This window comes from Mustelus asterias, chromosome 17 (genome assembly GCF_964213995.1).
Source record: "Mustelus asterias chromosome 17, sMusAst1.hap1.1, whole genome shotgun sequence".
NCBI classification, from domain to species: Eukaryota; Metazoa; Chordata; class Chondrichthyes; order Carcharhiniformes; family Triakidae; genus Mustelus; species Mustelus asterias.
The window spans coordinates 64,154,503-64,175,768 of NC_135817.1; the positions used below are offsets into that span (position 1 = coordinate 64,154,503).

The 21,266-nt window shown below is 45.4% G+C and overlaps 1 protein-coding gene across 1 annotated transcript in view; it reads right to left on the reverse strand.

The window, feature by feature from the left end:
- The window catches only part of epha3 (eph receptor A3), a 327,186-nt gene that overhangs the window by 59,136 nt on the left and 246,784 nt on the right, over positions 1-21,266 (reverse strand). The window contains exons 7-13 of the mRNA XM_078232846.1: positions 16,521-16,683; positions 15,755-15,857; positions 11,005-11,072; positions 7,716-7,841; positions 6,570-6,755; positions 4,272-4,333; positions 3,963-4,172 (exon numbers count right to left, since the gene is read on the reverse strand). Coding sequence (XP_078088972.1) covers positions 3,963-4,172; positions 4,272-4,333; positions 6,570-6,755; positions 7,716-7,841; positions 11,005-11,072; positions 15,755-15,857; positions 16,521-16,683 — 918 coding nt within the window. The remainder of the gene's footprint in view (positions 1-3,962; positions 4,173-4,271; positions 4,334-6,569; positions 6,756-7,715; positions 7,842-11,004; positions 11,073-15,754; positions 15,858-16,520; positions 16,684-21,266) is intronic.

Below are 21,266 nucleotides of genomic sequence, written 5' to 3' on the forward strand. Positions count from 1 at the left end.
AAAGGGCATTAGTGAACCAGATGGGTTTTTTTTTAGTGACAATTGACAATGGTTTCATGGTCATCATTAGACTTTTAAATCCAGATTTTTATTGAGTTCCAATTTCACCATCTGTGGTGGGATTCAAACTCAGGTCCCCAGAGTATTACCCTGGGTCTCTGGATTGCTAGTCCAATGATAATTCAGCTCTGCCACTGCCTTCCTCAGGTTGGCTCCCGACTGCATTTCCCCCTCCCAGTGATCTTGCTTTGGGTGGGTGTACAACACTTGAGAGACTAATTGAGGGCAAGAGGTCACTGCTGTGATCTTCTAGTTATCAGATCTAATTGCCAGACAGGTACCCTGATGAGACCAAAGTCGGACAAGTATCCTGAGGCACCTCCTGGCGGCATGCATAGGCAATAACACCTTTTCTAAATCCCACCCCCCTTATTCCAAAGCTGTGGAGTTCAGCGGGCCACAGCCATGACCACGAGCAAACCTGTGGAAGTGTGGTCATTCCTACAAAATACTACAAAACTACAAAAGGTCGTGGATGTAGCCCAATCAATCACGCAAACCAGCCTCCCATCCATTGACTCTGTCTACACTCCCCGCTGCCTCGGCAAAGCAGCCAGCATAATTAAAGACCCTACGCACCCCGGACATTCTCTCTTCCACCTTCTTCCATTGAGAAAAAGATACAAAAGTCTGAGGTCACGTAGCAAACGACTCAAGAACAACTTCTTCCCTGCTGCCATCAGACTTTTGAATGGACCTACCTTGCACTAAGTTGATCTTTCTCTACGCCCTAACAACGACTGTGACACTGCATTCTGCGCTCTCTCATTTCCTTCTCTATGAATGGTATACTCTGTCTGTCTAGCGTGCAAGAAACAATACTTTTCACTGTATAAGAATACATGTAACAATAATAAATCAATCAAATCAAATCAAATTCCTCATTTAAATTTCCAGAGAGCACTTCCACCCTCTCCAGATGAGGCTGACAGCCATTCATATCTTCAGACGCTCTGCTGGTCCCCTGTCTCGGGAATCCACCCACAGTCTTGAAGGGAGAGGTGATTTCTTAGCTACCTCTGGGAAGATCACAGACACCATTGGGGTTGGGTTCCGGAAATTGTCCCAACACCCAGGAAACTCCTAACTCCTGAAGGCTACGTTTGCTGAGTACTAGTGGAGAATTCCAAACTTCTTGTACGTTTCCTGAGTTTTGCTGAACCAGCACCATTAATGTTAATATTACAGATTGAAATTAATTGTTTCAATGATAGTGTCCAAGCATGGGGGTCATGGGGATTGCGCACAAGAGTGGCAAAGCAAAGCAATGCTCATTAACCTGAAACCTGATGAAGGAGATATTTTACTTTTCTTATCAAGATAATTGTCAGAAGGCTATGTAAGCCAGTGGGGTTAATGAAGTTCAAGCCATTTTCTCAGGTCACCCTTCATGTATCCCATAGATAACACAAGAAGCTAATTGGTGGTACACTATTATGACATAGGTTAACCATGTCTGGGCTTGAGATTATGCACTACATAATATTGTTATATTCTGATGAAAGGAAAGCACTTGCCTTTATGTCAATGCAGATTGAAAATATTCATGAGGAATTAAATGTTTTGAAATTTGTGATCCATGCTACCCAACCGTCACAGAAATGGGCGACATGGTGGCATGGCGATTAACACTTCTGCCTCACAGCCTCAGTGACCCGGGTTCAATTCCCGGCTTGGGTCACTGTCTGTGTAGAGTTTGCATGTTCTACCCGTGCCTGTATAGGTTTCCTCCGGGTGCTCCGGTTTCCTCCCACAGTCTGATGGATGTGCTGGTTCGGTGCATTGACCTGAACAGGCGCTGGAGTGTGGCGATTAGGGGAATTTCACAGTAACGTCATTGCAGTGTTAATGTAAGCCTTACTTGTGACTAATAAATAAACTTTAACTTTAAAATGGCATATGCTTGCTGTACAATAACAGGCTGGTATCTTATTTTACAGTACAGAGCATAATTCTCATTATGCCATTGAACACTGCAGTACTGGTCCCATTTAATTTCCTTGTACAACTAATTATTATCGATGGATGAATTCAAGAGGTTTTATAAAAAATGACCTATTTGCTAAAAACTCAAAGGTGACATTTTTACAAATTCTTAATATCTTAATTTTAATTTTATTTATTAGTATTGCAAGTAGGCTTGCATTCACACTGCAATGAAATTAGTGTGAAAGTCCCCGAGTTGCCACACTCCAGGCCCTGTTCGGGTACACTGAGGGAGAATTTAGCATGGCCAATTTTTGCACATGTTCTGTGAAATCACGGGGCACATCTTTTAAAAAGGGGTACACCTTTTAAATGAAGACTAGCTCCACTTAATACAGGACATGATTTTGATTGACAAACTTAAGTGAAAGCCCAGCTCAATCGTGCAGCGCACAACCAAGTCTGCAGAGTAAGAAATAATCCTGGGCTGCACCAGATTTCCAAAGCCTATAAAGAAAGGAAAGACGCAGTGGCACAATGGTTAGCACTTCTGCCTCACAGCGCCAGGGACCTGGGTTCAATTCCGGCCTTGGGTGACTGTCTGTGTGGAATTTGCACATTCTCCCCGTTTCTGCATGGGTTTCCTTTCACACTCCAAAAATGTGCGGGTTAGGTTGATCGACTCTGCTAAATTGCCCCTTAGTGTCAGGGAGACTAGCAGGGTAAATATGTTGGGTTATGGGGCCTGGGTGGGACTGTTGTTGATGCAGGCTTGATGGGCTGAATGGCCTCCTTCTGCACTGTAAGGATTTTATGACTGAGGTTCTCAGAAGTTCCACAATGTTGAATTGCCAATCTCCTAGGCTGGTTGTAGTTTTGTTAAGGGGTGCTGCTCTGACAGAGAGCGGTCTTTCAAGGGACGTGTAAAACCAAGGCGTCGTCTACTTTCTCAGCTGGATGTAAAATATCCTGTGGCACTATCGAGGAGGAGTAAGGGAGCTCCTCCTGCTCTCCTTCCTAACATTTATCCCTCAACTAACATCGAAAGCAGACAATCTGATCATTAATTTAATTCTATTTGCGCTGTGCACAGATAAACTACTGCATTTCCTCCATAATTACTCATCAAAAGTGCTTCAATGGATTTTAAATCACTTTCGGACAACCCGTCGTCATTAAAGACACTAAATGAACATGCAAGTCCCTCTCTCTCTGAGAAAGAATATGAGTCAAAGGTGATGAGATGACTCTTCATTCGAACAGCAGTAAGGATAGATGGCACAGTGGTAGTGTCCCTACCCTTGAGCAAGAAGCCCCAGGTGCGAGTCCCACTCTGGGATTTGATGGCCATGGGAAATTAGGTTATAAAGTGGCCAAACAGGTTGACTTTTGTCCTATAAATCCTTCCAATGCACCTTTGGCAGGCAGTAAGAGTCTCCTGGCCAGCCCGCAGAAAGCAATGGCAAACTCACTGCATAACCATGAACCGACACATAGAAGTCTATGGGTGCCAATGCCCTCTTAGGGCATGGTACCTGAAGAGAAAGAGAGCGATGGCAGAAAGGAGGAAGAGACTGTTGCACACTTGCTGCTTGGAAGGATCAACTGAAGGAAGCTCCGGGGAACACACGCCAGAATGCTATTAATAAAGTTGAGGATGACAGGTGAGATTACAGTGCACAGAGAGAAAGAGGTTGGGCTTAGAGTTGAGAGAGGAATTGCACAAAGAATATAAGCTTATTTTATACTTAATCTGAAGTATCAGCTGTGCTTTTGCAGTTGGCGTGTAATCTTCTCCCTTACAACACGGAAGCATAGGCCAAAAACACCATCGTTTAGAGCCACATCGCTTGAGTGAACCATCAGCTTCTATCCACTACATGCTTTGATTATTTATCCAGATATGAAATATTACACTTACATATAACAAGAGACAGGATTAATGGCATGAGCTGAGAAGAAGGATGGTTTCTTACCCGTGTTGTGTACGCAGCTTCAGGGTCGTCTTCAAGGACCCTGGAGAGTCCAAAGTCAGAGACTTTACACACCAAGTTGCTGTTGACAAGGATATTGCGAGCAGCCAGGTCCCGATGCACATAGCCCATGTCAGACAGGTACTTCATACCAGAAGCTATCCCCCGAAGCATGCCGACAAGCTGGATGACTGTGAACTGGGCATCATGTTTCTGAAAGAGAACGGATGAAGTTTCTCAGTAAAGTCGGAAGGTTATATGTAGAATGCCTGTTGGAACTGCTGCACCTGAGTGACTCAACAGTCTGCTTACCCTGAGAAAACTGTCCAAGGAGCCATTCTCCATGTATTCTGTAACAATCATGACAGGCTTACCTAAAAGAAAGAAGTCACAAATAAAAGCAAAATACGACATGATATATGTTGTAATTAAACGTTATTATCCTGTTTAAGCTCTGTGTTAATGGTACTGTGACTGTTATTGTGGCTTTAACAATAATAATGAATAACCACCAAGGGTGTTACGTCTTTTTCACCTAAAAAGTGTCTATTTTTCAAAATGGAGGAATGCAGGTCTGATATCTTTGAAGTGCAGCCGGTGACAGCGAGACCTCTCTGGGCTCTGGTTATCTCTTCATTCCTTATTGTCTGTGGTTCCCTCACACAAGGAAGGAAATGCTAACACTGAGGGGTGAGCATAGATCAATCCATCAATCCTTCACAACTCAAGATATGATTTTGTTTACCTTTGGCAGTGGGGTGTTGGGGGTGGGATATGTTGATCTCAGGGAAGGAGGGGAAGTCAAATTAACCACACTGATTCAAACTCTTCCAAGGGCTGACTCTGAGAGAAGGTCTTCCTAATGCACTGGATTATCAAATTATAGGAAAATTGCACAGGGATGAGAGTATGTATCTAACACAGATTACGTAGGGCCGTATTTTCCAGTCCTGCTTGCCCTAAAACTGGAAAATCTGCCCAAAGTCAATGGACCTTCCCATGGTCCACCCCTCGCCCGCTACAATTCTCGTGGCGGGCAGAACGGGAAAATTTGCCCCGAATATTAATATTAAGAAACAATCTGAATCTTCAAATATTTAGTTTGAAATTGGCAAGTATAATGTTTCCCATGTTGACCCTTGCACCAGAATTCTACCGCCCCGCCCACCACAAAATCAGAGTGGGTGAGGGGTGGACAACAGAAATGTACATTTACCTCAGGCGGGAATTTCCAGTCTCCCTCGAGTGAGGCTGCAGAATCCTGCACTTGGTATTTTTTTCCAGGTGTATGAATTCACTTTACTCAGGTATTTAATGACCAGTTTGGTTAATACCTACATCCAACTCAATGAAACAGCAATTGGGTCAAATTGAATCGGATGTTTTTTCACTGTCTTCACCTGTTGACATTAGCCTTATACTTGTCATGATGGACATGGAGCAGTTAAGGAAAGGTGAACTTGCAAATCAAATCCTACAAAGGACAATGAAGCAATGTCGAATCCCTAAGATGAGGTAAGACTTGCAAATTAAACCCAGTTTAGTTTTGTGAAAGAACAACAAGAGATCAATTTAGGACATTCTTTTGTTTTAAATGGAATTCCACTCTCAGTTTTCATAGCAGACCAGTTCGGTGGCAAATCTTATTAAAAATTCTGGCTTTTTTTTCATATTCGTTCATTGGACATCGCTGGCTGGGCTAGTATTTACTGCCCATCCCTAGATGCCCACGGGCAGTTGAGAGACAACCACGTTGCTGTGGCTCTGGAGTCATGTGCCAGCCAGACCAGGTAAGGATGGCAGATTTCCTTCCCTAAAGAACATGAGCGAACCAAATGGGTTTTCCTGACAATCGACAATGGTTTCATGGTCATCAGTAGATTCTTAATTCCAGATATTTTTTACTGAATTCAAATCCACAATCTGCCGTGGTGGGATTCGAACCCAGATCCCCAGAACTTTAGCTGAATTTCAGGATTAATAGTCCGGTGATAATGCCACTGAGCCATTGCCTTCCCCATTCCATAGTCAAACATTTCTTTACAAACCAGAGGAAAGTTGTAACTTTACAAACCAGAGGAAACCAGATGCTGCCTGGTTTGGAGGGTAGGTCATATGAGGAAAGGTTGAGGCAGCTAGGGCTGTTCTCTCTGGAGCGGAGGAGGCTGAGGGGAGACTTAATAGAGGTGTATAAAATGATGAAGGGGATAGATAGAGTGAACGTTCAAAGACTATTTCCTCGGGTGGATGGAGCTATTACAAGGGGGCATAACTATAGGGTTCGTGGTGGGAGATACAGGACGGATATCAGAGGTAGGTTCTTTACGCAGAGAGTGGTTGGGGTGTGGAATGGACTGCCTGCAGTGATAGTGGAGTCAGACACTTTAGAAACATTTAAGCGGTTATTGGATAGGCACATGGAGCACACCAGGATGATAGGGAGTGGGATAGCTTGATCTTGGTTTCAGATAAAGCTCGGCACAACATCGTGGGCCGAAGGGCCTGTTCTGTGCTGTACTGTTCTATGTTCTATGCTCACTTGTCTTTCCAATAGATATATGGAGAATATTATTTAATAAAGTGTTGGTTACACTAAAGTAGGTCCCTTACTCTTTGTAACTACTCCTTCCAGATGAATGATATTTGGGTGGTCAAACTGTCCCATAATGCTTGCTTCACTCAGGAAATCCCGTCTTTGTTTCTCGGTATAGCCAACTTTAAGGGTTTTGATGGCCACCGAGATCTCCTTTTTGGAGGGTAGTTTCAGACGTCCACTGCACACTTCTCCAAATTCTCCTGCAGCATGAATAAAAAATGATTCCGGTTATACTTTCAAAATAAAGCTCAACATTCTATCCATTTTGCATCAACGTGTAAGAGTTATTCAAGCCAGGAATTAGTCATGCTTCCTCCGATATGTTTGCGTTATATTTTGATCCGGTTCGGAAACTACTCCTGGACAATGTTGGACATCTTATGGCACTCCTAAGGGGGTAACTGAAGCCAAGCACGGGTAGCTAGTGTAAATAGGGTTGATCCCACTACACAATCTGTACCTATGTTTCATAAGGCCCTCATAATTTGATTTATAGGCTGTCCATAATGCAGCTGGAATGTCTGAGCTGTGGTCACTAAGTGGGAGGCCTTCTTTACAAATCAAATATTTTCCTCTGTTACTAGCGCCATCTTAGGACCCCTTACTCTATGCACAGTGGCACAGTGGTTCGCACTGCTGCCTCACAGCTCCAAGGACCTGGATTTGATTCCTGGCTTGGGTCACTGTCTGTGCGGAGTCTTCATATTCTTCCCGTGTCTGTGTGGGTTTCCTCCGGGCGCTCCGGTTTCCTCCCACACTCTGAAAGGCATGCTGGTTAGGGTGCATTGGCCATGCTAAATTCTACCTCAGTGTACCCGAACAGGTGCTGGAGTGTGGCGGCTGGGGCATTTTCACAGTAACTTAATTGCAGTGTTAATGTAAGCCTACTTGTGGCACTAGTAAATAAACTTTAAAGTCTATCCCATAGCACAAACTGGGCAGGTAGATATCCATTAGTTCATGCAGCCAAAACTCCAACCTTGATGCTAAAAATGCATCAGGAGCCATAAGCCTCAAATGCCAGAGAATTATGTAAATGGGCTGACCTATCTTTTGTGCGCAGGTCAATCCGTGACTGGCCAACATTGATATAATCTTCAACGTTGCCACAACCTTTATTAATAACCTGCAGTTATTGCATAATATGCCGAATTTAGTACCTGCTCCAACAACTTTATCAATAGATATGGAGGAAGAATCCAGCTCCTTGGCAAACTCATGGACAGCTTGGCTGGGGTCCTCGTATGTGTGTGGATCCACATATGTTCGTAGACCTGGAAGTTTAACTGTTAACACAGAAGTTGAGAAATATCACACACACAGCCATGACATTAACACAACTTAACAATATTCACAACATGACTGCTTCCACAGATAATCACTGTGGCGTGATCAGATATGAAAAGTGTTGACAACTATTCCTGCTGCCTTAAAAATTTCAAATTCAGCAATGTTACTGAACAATTTTTAAAAATGACTAGCAGTTCTTATAAATTTTGGTTTTCCTTTTTCCACTCCCCAAGTAGAAATTTGACTGCGAATACCACTCTCTTACCAGTCCATTTAAGATATATAACAGCAGACCAGGAAGGCTCACTCATCCTCCATCTACGGAAGCACCTTGTCTCAGTGTAACACCTCTCTCAGATATAAGCATACATGGTTATATAGGATGTGGAGATGCCAGTGGACTGGGGTAAGCACAGTCAGAGGTCTCACAACACCAGGTTAAAGTCCAACAGGTTTATTTGGTATCGCAAGCTTTCGGAGCGCTGCCCCCTCATTAGGTAAGTGGAGAGGATCTCCAAGAAGATCACACATATCGAGCCACTCACCTGATGAAGGAGCAGCGCGCCAAAAGCTCATATCAAATAAACCTATTCGACTTTAACCTGATGTTGTGAGACTTCTTACTATGATTATATGGGCAATGGTGATTAGGCAGAATGTACTTTTCACAGAGTCGGTGTGTTATGATGAAGATCTTGGTTCTTTTTAAGGTCCAATTTAGAGATTTAAAATACAATTTCTATCAATCAACCCTTGATGGAAATGTCTTCCTAGTTGCACATCATCCCTTTTCTATTTCTTCCTCTGCCTCCATCAAGGATTCCAAAGTCCAAAGATGTGCAGGTTAGGTGGATTGGCCATGTTCAATTGTCTCTTAATGTCAGGGGGAATTAGTAGGGTAAATACATGGGGTTACAGGGATAGGGCCTGGGTGGGATTATTGTTGGTGCAGGCTCGGTGGGCCAAATGGCCTCTTTCTGAACTGTAGGGATTCTTTGATTCTACGGTTCAGACTGATTCACCTGACCTTGTTCCCTTCTTTTTAATCCAGCCCGACAGGGCTGTAGAGCAGGCAGGAGAATTTCTGCTTCAGTATGCCAGCTGTATGGAGTAATATAATTTGAGTGAAAGCATGAGCTTCTCTGCATTCCCATTTAAAGAGTTTTTCATTGCTGTCAATAGTTAGTCCTCTGGGAAGCAGTCTAGATTCTGTTGCAACTAATCAGCTTCAAACAAGAAGAGAGGATGTTAGAAAAACTCGGCAGGTGTGGCAGCATCTGTAGGGAGAAGAAGCACAGATTTGAGGAAGAATTTCTTCTCTCAAAGAGGAGTGAGCCTTTGGATTTCTTTACCCAAGGAATCTGTGGAGGCTGAATCCTTGAATATTTTCAAAGCTGAGATCGATGGGTTTTTAATCAGTCAGGGAATTAAGGGTTACAGAGAGAAGGCAGGAAAGTGGGCCTTAGCGAGTGTTAGATCAGCCATGATCTTATTAAATGGCGGAGCAGGCACGAAGGGCTGAATGGCCTACTCCTGTTCCTATTTCTAATGGTCATATGGTCAGAATTAATGTTTCGAAATGTTGGCCGGAGTTCAAACCCCGCCACCACTGGAGGCGAGGATGGAGAATTTGGCACTCAGTCAAATCTTAGTTCACTGCAGCGGGACCACAGAATCCCGCTGGCGTGAACAGAATTCCGCCTGTTAACTCTGCTTCCTCTCCCTCCAGATGCTGCCAGAACTGCTGAGTTTTTTCAGCATTTTCTGTTCTTGTTTCAGATTCTAGCATCTGCAGTATTTTGCTTACACCCAGTCCATCTGCTCATTCCTGCTGGCGTGATGGATGATCAGAATATATCGGCACTGTAATTGTGCTGCCAGGATATTAGTCTGGTTAGACTAGAGGACAGTTTGATGAGGTAAGACTGGAGAATATTTTAGCTTTGAAAAGGGAGTTTGAGAGAGGCAATTTGAAAGAAGTCTATAAAATAATAAATGATCTGGGAACAGCAAATTTAGAAAATTACTTTAAACTGCGTTGCAGTATTGGAACATGGGGCACACGCCCAAAGTAGTTCAAGATAAGAACTGATTATCAAGAAATTATTTTTCACACAAAGAGTGGGCAATAGATTGAACTTACTGCCAGTAGAGATGCAAGAGGGGGGGACAAGGAACATTTAAGGAACAACTGAATGTTATTATGGAATATATTGGTGTTGTCTGGATGAATGAACTAACAGAGACCTAATAGATACCTTCATATATAATTGTCATGTGATATTTTTGACATTATTTGGTTCCTATGATCCCACACATATTTGCACATAGATTGCATGAGAGCATGGTTTATTGATGTACACCATGGGGGAGAATTTTACGCTCTTCTCAAGGTGGGGGTAAAATTGAATGGATGGGAATCCTCCCCCCCCCCATCCAAGTTCAAGTATGAACAAGTTAATGTGATCTCTGTGAACTCTTTATTTTCTAAGTTTGTAATTGAATTCCCAAGCTGAATGTAGTTAATTACTGTTTGCACAAGTTCTGTAGCATCAGCCTATATACTAAAGGGGCAAAATGACAGCAGCAAAGGATAGAAGAAAATAATCCTTCAAAGATGAGGCAGTAACTACTGTCCGAAAAATCCCCCAAATATATTCAAGTTCACACTGCAATAGTATGAATGAGCTCTCTGAATGTACACAAGTGGATTCATTCTCTTATACGACTGCCATAAAGTAAAATAAAACAGTGTTCCCCAGGAGTGCTGAAAAAAATATTCGGAATGTAATCTGTAAGTGATGGAGATATTGTATTTTAGTGGATGAATATTTAACCTATTTCTAGGCAGAAATTTGCCGGTCTTTCCTGCCGCTGGGTTCTCCCAGTCCCACCAATGGCGACCATCCATTGCAGGTTTCCCGGCAGCGAAGGGTGCGGATAACAGGAAAGCCCATTGACAGCGGCAGGACTGGAAGACCCCCACTGCCAGCCAACAGCAGGCTGCCCCCACCGCTGCAAAACACACCATCAATGCTGCATCCAGTTTTCGCACAGTGAGATCCCAGAAACAGCACAGACGTACACGAGATGCTGCCTGACTCGCTGAGCTTTATTTTCGTAGCCACTTGCAAAACCTTTGCAGTTCAAAACACTTACTGTGGCCGTTTGGGTAATATATTCTCTTGTCGTCAGAAATATGCTTTGATTTGTTATATCCACAGAATCTGCAAAAGACATCAAACAAAATCAAACACTGGTAGTAATAAAATGTTTCAATATTTCGCTGTGCTGAAAGATTATTTAAGGTGTCAAATGTTTTAGTAACAAGTGTTCCTTTCATAGAAATGTATTAAGCTCTCAGCATTTTCCAGAATGTCAACTCTAGGTATTTTTCCAATGGCTCTTGATGTTCCCCTTGTGGTTTACCTGACTGCTTCTGGTGATTATTGCACCATGAATCCATATATCTGTGACAAGATTGAACTCTGATTGATTGTTGGCATAAGACAACATGTTTTGATTTCATTTGTGAGCTCAGGCCAGGTTGGGAAGTAATTCTAAACCTTTTCCCTGTACTAATTCCTCCTTGCCCCTTTTTATTCAATGTTTTATGAGTATTTCTTATCCCTCTGTTTAGAGTAACATGTGCTCACTTATTAAGACATCTGACGGGTTATACTTGGCTGAAAGTCAATGGAGCCAATGTCTCAGGGTGAGTGCCGGGATGTGTCTTCCGGTGATATCCAGAAGAGCACACAGACTCAGAGAAAGCTGGCTTTATTCAAATTTTTCCATTGCATACCTGAAACAGTGGCACAGTGGTTCGCACTGCTGCCTCACAGCGCCAGGGATACGGGTTCGATTCCTGGCTTGGGTCACTGTCTGTGTGGAGTTTGCATGTTCTCCCCGTGTCTGCTTGGGTTTCCTCCGGGAGCTCTGGTTTTCGCCCACAGTCTGAAAGACGTGCTAGTTAGGTGCATTGGCCATGCTAAATTCTCCCTCAGTGTACCCGAACAGGCGCCGGAGTGTGGCAACTAGGGGATTTTCACAATAACCTCATTGCAGTGTTAATGCAAGCCTTACTTGTGACTAATAAATAAACTTTAACTTTAACTGCATCCCTAGGAGCTCATCTAGGGTGCCCCCACTACTCTATCCCTAAGGTTTAAAGTTCATAGTTTATTTATTAGTATCACAAGTAGGCTTACATTAACACTGCAATGAAGTTACTGTGAAAATCCCCTAGTCGCCACACTCCGACGCCTGTTCAGGTACACTGAGGGAGAATTTAGCATGGCCAATGCACCTAACCAGCATGTCTTTTGGACTGTGGAATGGTGAAGATCACAAAATCTAATGGAGGCTGTCCATGCCTTGGCGGGATGAAGGGGGGGGCGGGGGTTGTGGGGGAAGGAGGGGGGTGTGGGGTGCTCAGAACACATTGCGTTCATGGGTAACCCATCAGCTTCCTTTGTAGGAAGGTCAGGAAAAGTGACAGTAGAGATAAACATTTGTTTAGGGATCCAGACCATAACCCAGATTTGGACGCCGAGGTGGATCCCACTTGTGCCCTGAACGGGCTGGGATTCCACCTTTTTCCTTCCTTCATTGATGTTTCACCAGGGCAAGACAGACGGAACACAGGTTCCAGAGAGCCCCCTTTCCCAAGACCCAAAATCTCTGATGGTTGGGGGGAGGGGGGTGGGGTAGTGGCGGTAGGGGGTGACTTCATTTGGTGTGGATTGAAGTTGATTTACTCCAGGCTTGCAATGGCAACTTGATTAACTTGACACTGTTTATGAGTCAGTGATTGTGGTTTCTAGTTTCACTCCTGGACTTAAACAAACAATTTAAGTTGACAAAAATATAAAAGCAAAATACTGCAGATGCTGGAATCTGACTCGCTGAATCCCACTGGCATGAACGGCCAGAGAATTCTGCCCAACGATTCAAGTCTGGATGACTCTTCATCAGAGCACAAACTGGGTTGACACTTTAGCGAAGATCTCAGGGTGCGAGTCTGAATAAGAGTAGGGAATTTTTCCAGCCCCCTGCCAAACATTCATCACTCCCTGAAATTCTCCTCACTCTTCCAAGTTCCAGACCGTTTGCTATTCCCCTCACCTCCCATCAGCATGACTCGTGCATTGAGTTAAAATCATGATGTAGGAATTGGAAAGCCAGTCAGTCTGATAGTTAACAGTGAAGAAGAATTCAATGGCAATGCAACTTGTTAATTTAGCGTTTATAATAATTAACTGAGTTTGTCATTTTAATGCAACATAATGCAACAATCTCAATCAAGCAATTCCTGTAGTTAAATCATGGGTGGGATTCTCCGGCCGTTCACGCCAGCGGGATTCTCTGGTCCAGCTGCATTGAATGGAGATTTGACTGAGTGCAAAATTCTCCATCCTCGCTCGCAGCGGCAACAGGGCGTGAATGACTGGAGAATACTGACAAATGGAGGTATTGTGCAAAGTATCATAGAATCACTACAGTGCATAAGAGGCCATTCGGCCCTTTGAGTCTGGACTGACTTGAAAGAGCATCTTACTCAGGCCCTCTCCTTCACCCTATCCCTGTAACCCCACATAGTTACCAGGGCTAATCTCCCTCGTCTACAGGCTTTGGGACACTAAAGGTGGGATTATACGGCCTTCCTCGTGCAAGATCGTAAAATCCTGCCGTCGGCCAATGGAGATTTCTGTTCTGGGAACCACGCCTGCCCCAATTCCAGGGTGGATGAGGTGGTAGGGTTTCGGCCTAAGGGTCAATTTGGCATGGCCAATCCACCCATTCTGCACATCTTTGGACTGTGGGAGGAAACCGGAGCACCCGGAGGAAACCCGCACCGACACAGGGAGAATGTGCAAACTCCACACAGACAGTGACCCAAAGCTGGAATTGAACCCGGGTCCCTAGTACTGTGAGGCAGTAGTGCTAATCACTTTGCCACAGTGCCGCTCTTTAGAGCTTCAGTTTCAATGGAAGCTATTTTAACCATGGCAAATTACCTGCCACAGGTGTTAACTTCTTCTTCTTCGACATTACATACCAATCACATGACGGGGTGACTAGGCCGATATTCATTGAAAAGTTTAGAAGAATGAGAGGGGATCTCATTGAAACATATAAAATTCTGACAGGGCTGGACAGATTGGATGCAGGGATCTTGCTTCCTCTGGCTCGTTGGAGAGGAGATCTAGAACAAGGGGTCATAGTCTCAGGATATGAGGTAGACTATTAGGACTGAGGTGAGGAGCAGCTTCTTCACTCAGAGGAGTTTTGACGTCTCATTCCCTGGGGGAGTGGGAGGGGAGGGGGTGTGGTGTCTCATTCCCTGGGGGTGGGGAGAGAGGGTGTGACATCTCATCCTCTTGTCGGGGGTGTTCCGCTGCGTGTATGCGGCCGATCCCTCCTGGCACCATCACTGGTTACGCTACCAACCACAGATTACTCTTCCCTGCAGGTGCAAGAGAGCGGGAGAGATGGCTGTGGTTGGTAGAGTACCAGTGAATGATCTGTCACACCCCCTCTCCTCCCCCCCCCAGGGGATGATCCGTCACACCCTCCTCTCCTCTCACCCCCCGGGGATGATCCATCACTCCCCCTCCCCCCCCAGGGGATGATTAATCACACCCCCTCCCCTCCCACTCCCCACCCCCCCCCCCCCCGCCCCCAAGAGGGCGATGTGGGCCCGCCCCCTCTCCTCATCCCACCCCCATCCCCCACCAGAGTTCCAACTGGGCCCGCCACCCCCCCTCCTCCGGCAGACGCCAGCGGACCTGTGTGAATCCCGGTCACTTCAGCCATGGCTCCAAGTCAGTGTCCAGGAACGTGCTGCAGGCTGTCAAAGGACTGAAGGTGAGCGGGAAGGATGGTGGGGGGAGACCACGATCGAGGTAGGTTAGGGGTGTGCCTGCCTCCCAGAGGGGTCCGGTCCCGGGGGGTGGGGCTGGTTAGAGGGGGTGACTGCGAAGGGTGGGCCTCGGCGATTCCCCTGCCGAATAAAAGTACAAGTTGGACTTTTATTTATCAGGTCGGTAAAGGCGCGGACGCGAATTGGGCCGAACACTGGTAAAGGGGGAATTGATGGTAAAGTTGGGCACGCGCTTCATTAAGTCGATTTAAATGCAAATGCATTTAAATTGTCGCGCCGGCCGATTTGGGCACGCACCGGAACGGCGCCCGAATCGGCCGTTGGTAAAGGCGCGATGCGCTAGGAATCGGGTGCGGATCACGGCATAGGCCCGATGCCCAACTTTACCGCCATTTCGGGCACGAAGTTTTGGTAAAATCGGGCCCCAAGTCTCTGAATATATTTAAGAAGGAAATAGATTTCTAGACACTAAAGGCTCCAAGAGTGAAAAGGAGAGCATGGGAGTATGGCATTGAGATAGAGCCATGATCATACTGAATGGTGGAGCAGGCTCGAGAGGCCAAATGGACTACACCTGTTCCTAGTTTCTCTGTTTCTATGGCATGGGTTTGCAAAACAATAATGTGGATTATTTATGTGAAGATATGATGATTATACAGATTCTATTCACCAAGAGGCTAAGTATGGTACATCTAATTTCTACAAAAAAGGCAAAATACTGCGGATGCTGGAATCTGAAGCAAAAACAGAAAATGCTGGAGAAAATCCACAGGTCTGACAGCGCCTGTGGAGAGAGAATAGAGCCAGTGTTTCGAGTCTGGATGACCCTTCATCAGAGCTAATCTCTAACATTCTGCTCACAGACTGACAGCAAGTCATGTGAATAATGCATCACATCCCACCGAGGCAGGTAATGATTAACAGTAGTTTAAGATAGTTCTTAAAGGTGCATGCACATCATATCAAGACAACAGGTGGAGAGTAAAACGGTAGTTTTAATACAGAATATAATGTCAAACTAACCTCCCAATTATAATGTACATCACCACTGTGAGGAGGACGATGGCGACAGCTGCGGATATGGCAATCATGACAACTTGGCTATTCTCACCAGCAATGGAAAAAGCTGAAAGGAAAAAGAGATTTCAAAACAACTTGTGTTGCCATGGAACATAAACAGAAATAGAAAACAAACACAGCAAGAGGGGCCAGCTGCGAAAAAAATTACACTTCATATTGAGGGGTTCAAACCGTATCAGAAAATGCAACAGCGCTAACCATTGGCCGAAATTACAGCAATGTAATCATCCCCTAAGCTCATACTTTTCCAAGTGCTCATCCGGCCTCTCTGCTGATAGATTCCAGCAACTTCCCCACACCTGACACTAATCGGATGGGTCTGCGGTTAGCAGGTTTCTCTCACCCACCCTGGGCGGCACGGTGGCACAGTGGTTAGCTCTGCTGCCTCACAGTGCCAGGGACCCGAGTTCGATTCCTGGCTTGGGTCACTGTCTGTGCAAAGTTTGTACATTCTCCCCGTGTCTGCATGGGTTTCCTCCGGGTGCTCTGGCTTCCTCCCGCAGCCCAAAGATGTGTGGGTTAGGTTGATTGGCCACACTAAATTGCCCCTTACTATCAGAGGATCTAGTTAAGGTAAATGCTTGGGGAGAGGGCCTGGGTGGGATTGTGGTCAGTGCAGACTCGATGGACTGAATGGCCTCCTTTTGCACTGTAGGGATTCTATGATTAACCAACCAAGCGTTTTTTCAATTCAATAAAACTCACTTACAGTCAGGGCTGGTCTCAAATTCAAACTTGCGGCTACTGGTCCCGTATCCAGCTGCAGTCCGGGCTCTGATTTGGAACAGGTAGGTGGTCTCAGGTTTCAACCCATTGATGGTGACATTGGTGCCCTTTGACCTCATGATAGTGTAACTGGTCTCCTGCTCCTGCTTCAAGACAAAGTAAAAAAGGCACATAGTTCATCACGATTCAGTTCTACCTTAAAAGCTTCTTCCTCTTTGAGACTTCTTTTTAATTCACTCTTGGGGTATGGGTGTCGCTGGCTGGCCAGCATTTACTGCCCATCCCTAGTTGCCATTGGAGGGCAGTTGAGAGTCAATCACATTTGCTGTGGCTCTGGAGTCACATAAAGGCCAGACCCGGTAAGGACGGCAGATTTCCTTCCCTAAAGCACATTAGTGAACCAGATGGGCTTTTATGACAATCGACAATGGTCATCAGTAAACATAGAAACATACAGCAGGATGAGGCCATTTGGCCCTTTGAGTCATTCATTACGATCATGGCTGATCATCCAACGCAATAGCCTAATCGTGCTTTTTCCCCATAACCTTTCATACCATTCTCCTCAGTAGATTCTTAATTCCAGATTTTTTTTATTGAATTCAAATTCCACCATCTGTCGTGGCGGGATTCGAACCCAGGTCCCCAGAACATTAGCTGAGTTTCTGGATTACTAGTCCAACGATATTACCACTGGGCCATTTTGATCCACTGGAGCAAGCTGAGAGGGGTGATTGAAAAGCAGCAGTGCTGGTAAGAGATTAATTGGATTAATTGAATTGTTTATTTATTTAATTAGTCAGCTAGTGTGTGTATTTTTTTGGCCTTTACTTTAACAGCAGTTTTTCAAGTTTAAAGTGAAAACTAGAAGTGGGCAGCAAAGGAGTCTGGGAAGGGTTTTTATTTTAACTTTAAAAGTCAGTTACCTGGGTGGTTCCCCCTCAGTAGTAGTTTTTTTTTCTCTCGGGCCCCTAGCCCTATAAATTGGTGCAGAGGAGATACCCGATCCTCTACACTGGTAGAGGATCCCACCCTTCCATCCTCCTCTAACCTAATTATAAGTGTGGGGAAGTTTTTTGTTTCTTTTTTTCTTGCTGGTAATGGCTTCAGGGATGGCAGTTCAGGCAGTATGCTGCATCTCCTGTGGGATGTATGTGGTGAGGAAATCCAGTAGTGTTTCAGGAGATTTTAGTTGTAAGAAGTGCATTAGATTGCAGCTTCTGGAGGAGCGTGTAAAGGAGCTGGAGGGGGAGGTAGAGGAACTCCGCATAATTCGGGAGGCGGAGGTGGAAGTTGATAGGAGTTATAGAGAAATAGTAACTCCTAGAAATGAGGCTTGGGTCAATGCCAGGAGGAGGGGTAAGAAGCAATCGGGAAGACAATCCCCTGGGGCGGTTCCCCTCCATAATAGGTTTTCGGTGCTGGAGGCTACAGTTGAGGAGGAATCAACTGAGCATAGAGAGCAGATCTCTGGGGGTGAGCCGAGTGAGAAAGCTCAGGTGGTTAGGGGCTGTAAAAGACTGGGCCTTGTGATTGGGGACTCCACAATTAAGGGGACAGATAGGAGGGTCGGAACTAAAGGTAGGGACTCAGGGTTGGTGTGTTGCCTACCAGGGGCTGGGGTCCGGTTACGTTCACCTTAGTGATGGAAAGGGATAGGCATGAACCTCGGGCCAGTGGTTTTAGCTGGGGGAAGGGTAATTATGAGGCTATTAGGAGAGAATTAGGAAACATAGGTTGGACTAGGAGATTACAGGGACTGGGAACGTCCGACATGTGGAGTTTTTTCAAGGAGCAGCTACTGCGAGTCTGTGATAGGTATGTCCCTGTCAGGCAAGGAGGAATTGGTAGGGCTAGGGAACCGTGGTGCACCAAAAAAGTTTCTTTGTTGGTTAAAAAGAAAAAGGAGGCTTATGTTCGGATGAGACGTGAGCACTCGGGTAGTGCACTAGAAAGCTTTAGATTGGCTAAGAGGGAGTTGAAGAGCGAGCTTAGAAGGGCTAAAAGGGGACATGAGAAGACTTTGGCGGATAGGGTTAAAGAGAATCCTAAGGCGTTCTATAGGTATGTCAAGAACAGAAGGTTGGTTAGGGCAAGTTTAGGGCCAGTTATAGATGGCAGAGGGAAGTTATGTGTGGAACCGGAGGAGATTGGTGAAGCATTGAACCAATATTTCTCTTCGGTGTTCACGCAAGGGGACATGAATATAGCTGAGGAGGACACTGGGTTGCAAGGGAGTAGAATAGACAGTATTACAGTTGATAAGGAGGATGTGCAGGATATTCTGGAGGGTCTGAAAATAGATAAATCCCCTGGTCCGGATGGGATTTATCCAAGGATTCTCTGGGAGGCAAGAGAAGTGATTGCAGAGCCTCTGGCTCTGATCTTCAGGTCATCGTTGGCCTCTGGTATAGTACCAGAAGATTGGAGGTTAGCGAATGTTGTCCCATTGTTTAAGAAGGGGAACAGAGACTTCCCCGGGAATTATAGACCGGTGAGTCTCACTTCTGTTGTCGGCAAGATGTTGGAAAAAATTATAAGGGATAGGATTTATAGTTATTTGGAGAGTAATGAATTGATAGGTGATAGTCAGCATGGTTTTGTGGCAGGTAGGTCGTGCCTTACTAACCTTATTGAGTTTTTTGAGAAAGTGACCAAGGAGGTGGATGGGGGCAAGGCAGTGGACGTGGTATATATGGATTTTAGTAAGGCGTTTGATAAGGTTCACCATGGTAGGCTTCTGCAGAAAATGCAGATGTATGGGATTGGGGGTGATCTAGGAAATTGGATCAGGAATTGGCTAGCGGATAGGAAACAGAGGGTGGTGGTTGATAGTAAATATTCATCATGGAGTGCGGTTACAAGTGGTGTACCTCAGGGATCTGTTTTGGGGCCACTGCTGTTTGTAATATTTATTAATGATCTGGATGAGGGTATAGTTGGGTGGATTAGCAAATTTGCTGATGACACCAAAGTCGGTGGTGTGGTAGACAGTGAGGAAGGGTGTCGTAGTTTGCAGGAAGACTTAGACAGGTTGCAAAGTTGGGCCGAGAGGTGGCGGATGGAGTTTAATGCGGAGAAGTGTGAGGTAATTCACTTTGGTAGGAATAACAGATGTGTTGAGTATAGGGCTAACGGGAGGACTTTGAATAGTGTGGAGGAGCAGAGGGATCTAGGTGTATGTGTGCATAGATCCCTGAAAGTTGGGAATCAAGTAGATAAGGTTGTTAAGAAGGCATATGGTGTCTTGGCGTTTATTGGTAGGGGGATTGAATTTAGGAGTCGTAGCGTTATGTTGCAACTGTACACAACTCTGGTGCGGCCGCACTTGGAGTACTGTGTGCAGTTCTGGTCCCCACATTACAGGAAGGATGTGGAGGCTTTGGAGAGGGTGCAGAGGAGGTTTACCAGGATGTTGCCTGGTATGGAGGGGAGATCCTATGAGGAGAGGCTGAGGGATTTGGGATTGTTTTCGCTGGAAAGGCGGCGGCTAAGAGGGGATCTTATTGAAACATATAAGATGATTAGAGGTTTAGATAGGGTGGATAGTGATAGCCTTTTTCCTCTGATGGAGAAATCCAGCACGAGGGGGCATGGCTTTAAATTGAGGGGGGGTAGTTATAGAACCAATGTCAGGGGTAGGTTCTTTACCCAGAGGGTGGTGAGGGATTGGAATGCCCTGCCAGCATCAGTAGTAAATGCGCCTAGTTTGGGGGCGTTTAAGAGATCCGTAGATAGGTTCATGGACGAAAAGAAATTGGTTTAGGTTGGAGGGTCACAGTTTTTTTTTTTAACTGGTCGGTGCAACATCGTGGGCCGAAGGGCCTGTTCTGCGCTGTAATGTTCTATGTTCTATGTTCTATGTTCTATTTTTAATAATCATCAAATGAAAAAAAGAACTTCATACTGGACTATGTTGCTATGGCGGCAAGCCTCCAGCCCTAGTCCTCATCCGTCAGTTTTAGACACGTAACTCTTGAGAACTTGTATTTAGATAGAACGTTTAGAATATCAAGTTACCCTGAAGTGGTTCATGGAGGTGCAATTAAAAATTACACTTCGACATGGAGATATTGGGGGGATTGTGTGGTCTTTGCGCAGTGTGTTTCTCGATGGTGGGAGGTAGCATGCCGAATGCCGGCGGCAAGATCTTCCAGACCCGCCGCTGCCGATGGGATTTCTCAATGACTGTACCCCATGTCGTTGCAACGTCAGCGGGACCAGAAGATCCTGCCGGCATGAACAGTCGAGAATTCCAGCCATTGTGTAGGATGGTCAGAGATGAGCTCTGGAATTCTCCCATCCCAGAACTAAATTCCATGGCAGGGGTGGGGCCAGGCAGTGTTTCCTGCTGCGAAGGCCAAAGAAAATCCGAGGTATCTTCTATCCCCGGCATAATTAATTATGTATCTGGAGGTTTCGCACTGTCCCCTGTGGCGCAAAGAGCTCAATAGCGTGCACCTAGCCGTCATACCTAGGTGCCATATTTAAAAGAAGCCAGCACTGCTGACTTTGAAGAACATCATGTTGAAGAAAGAAGGTGGATCTACAGAAACACTCCGAAGTTGGAAGGTGGACCTTCTCAAAGACACTGATGCTGGAAGATCCACCTGATAGATGCTCCTCCCCACCCGTTGCTGTAGCAATCCAATGTCCAGGGTATCTGGTGGCCTCCATCACAAACTCTGGGGCCAGTCCCAGGCCTTCCTCAGGTTAGTCCCAAATTCTG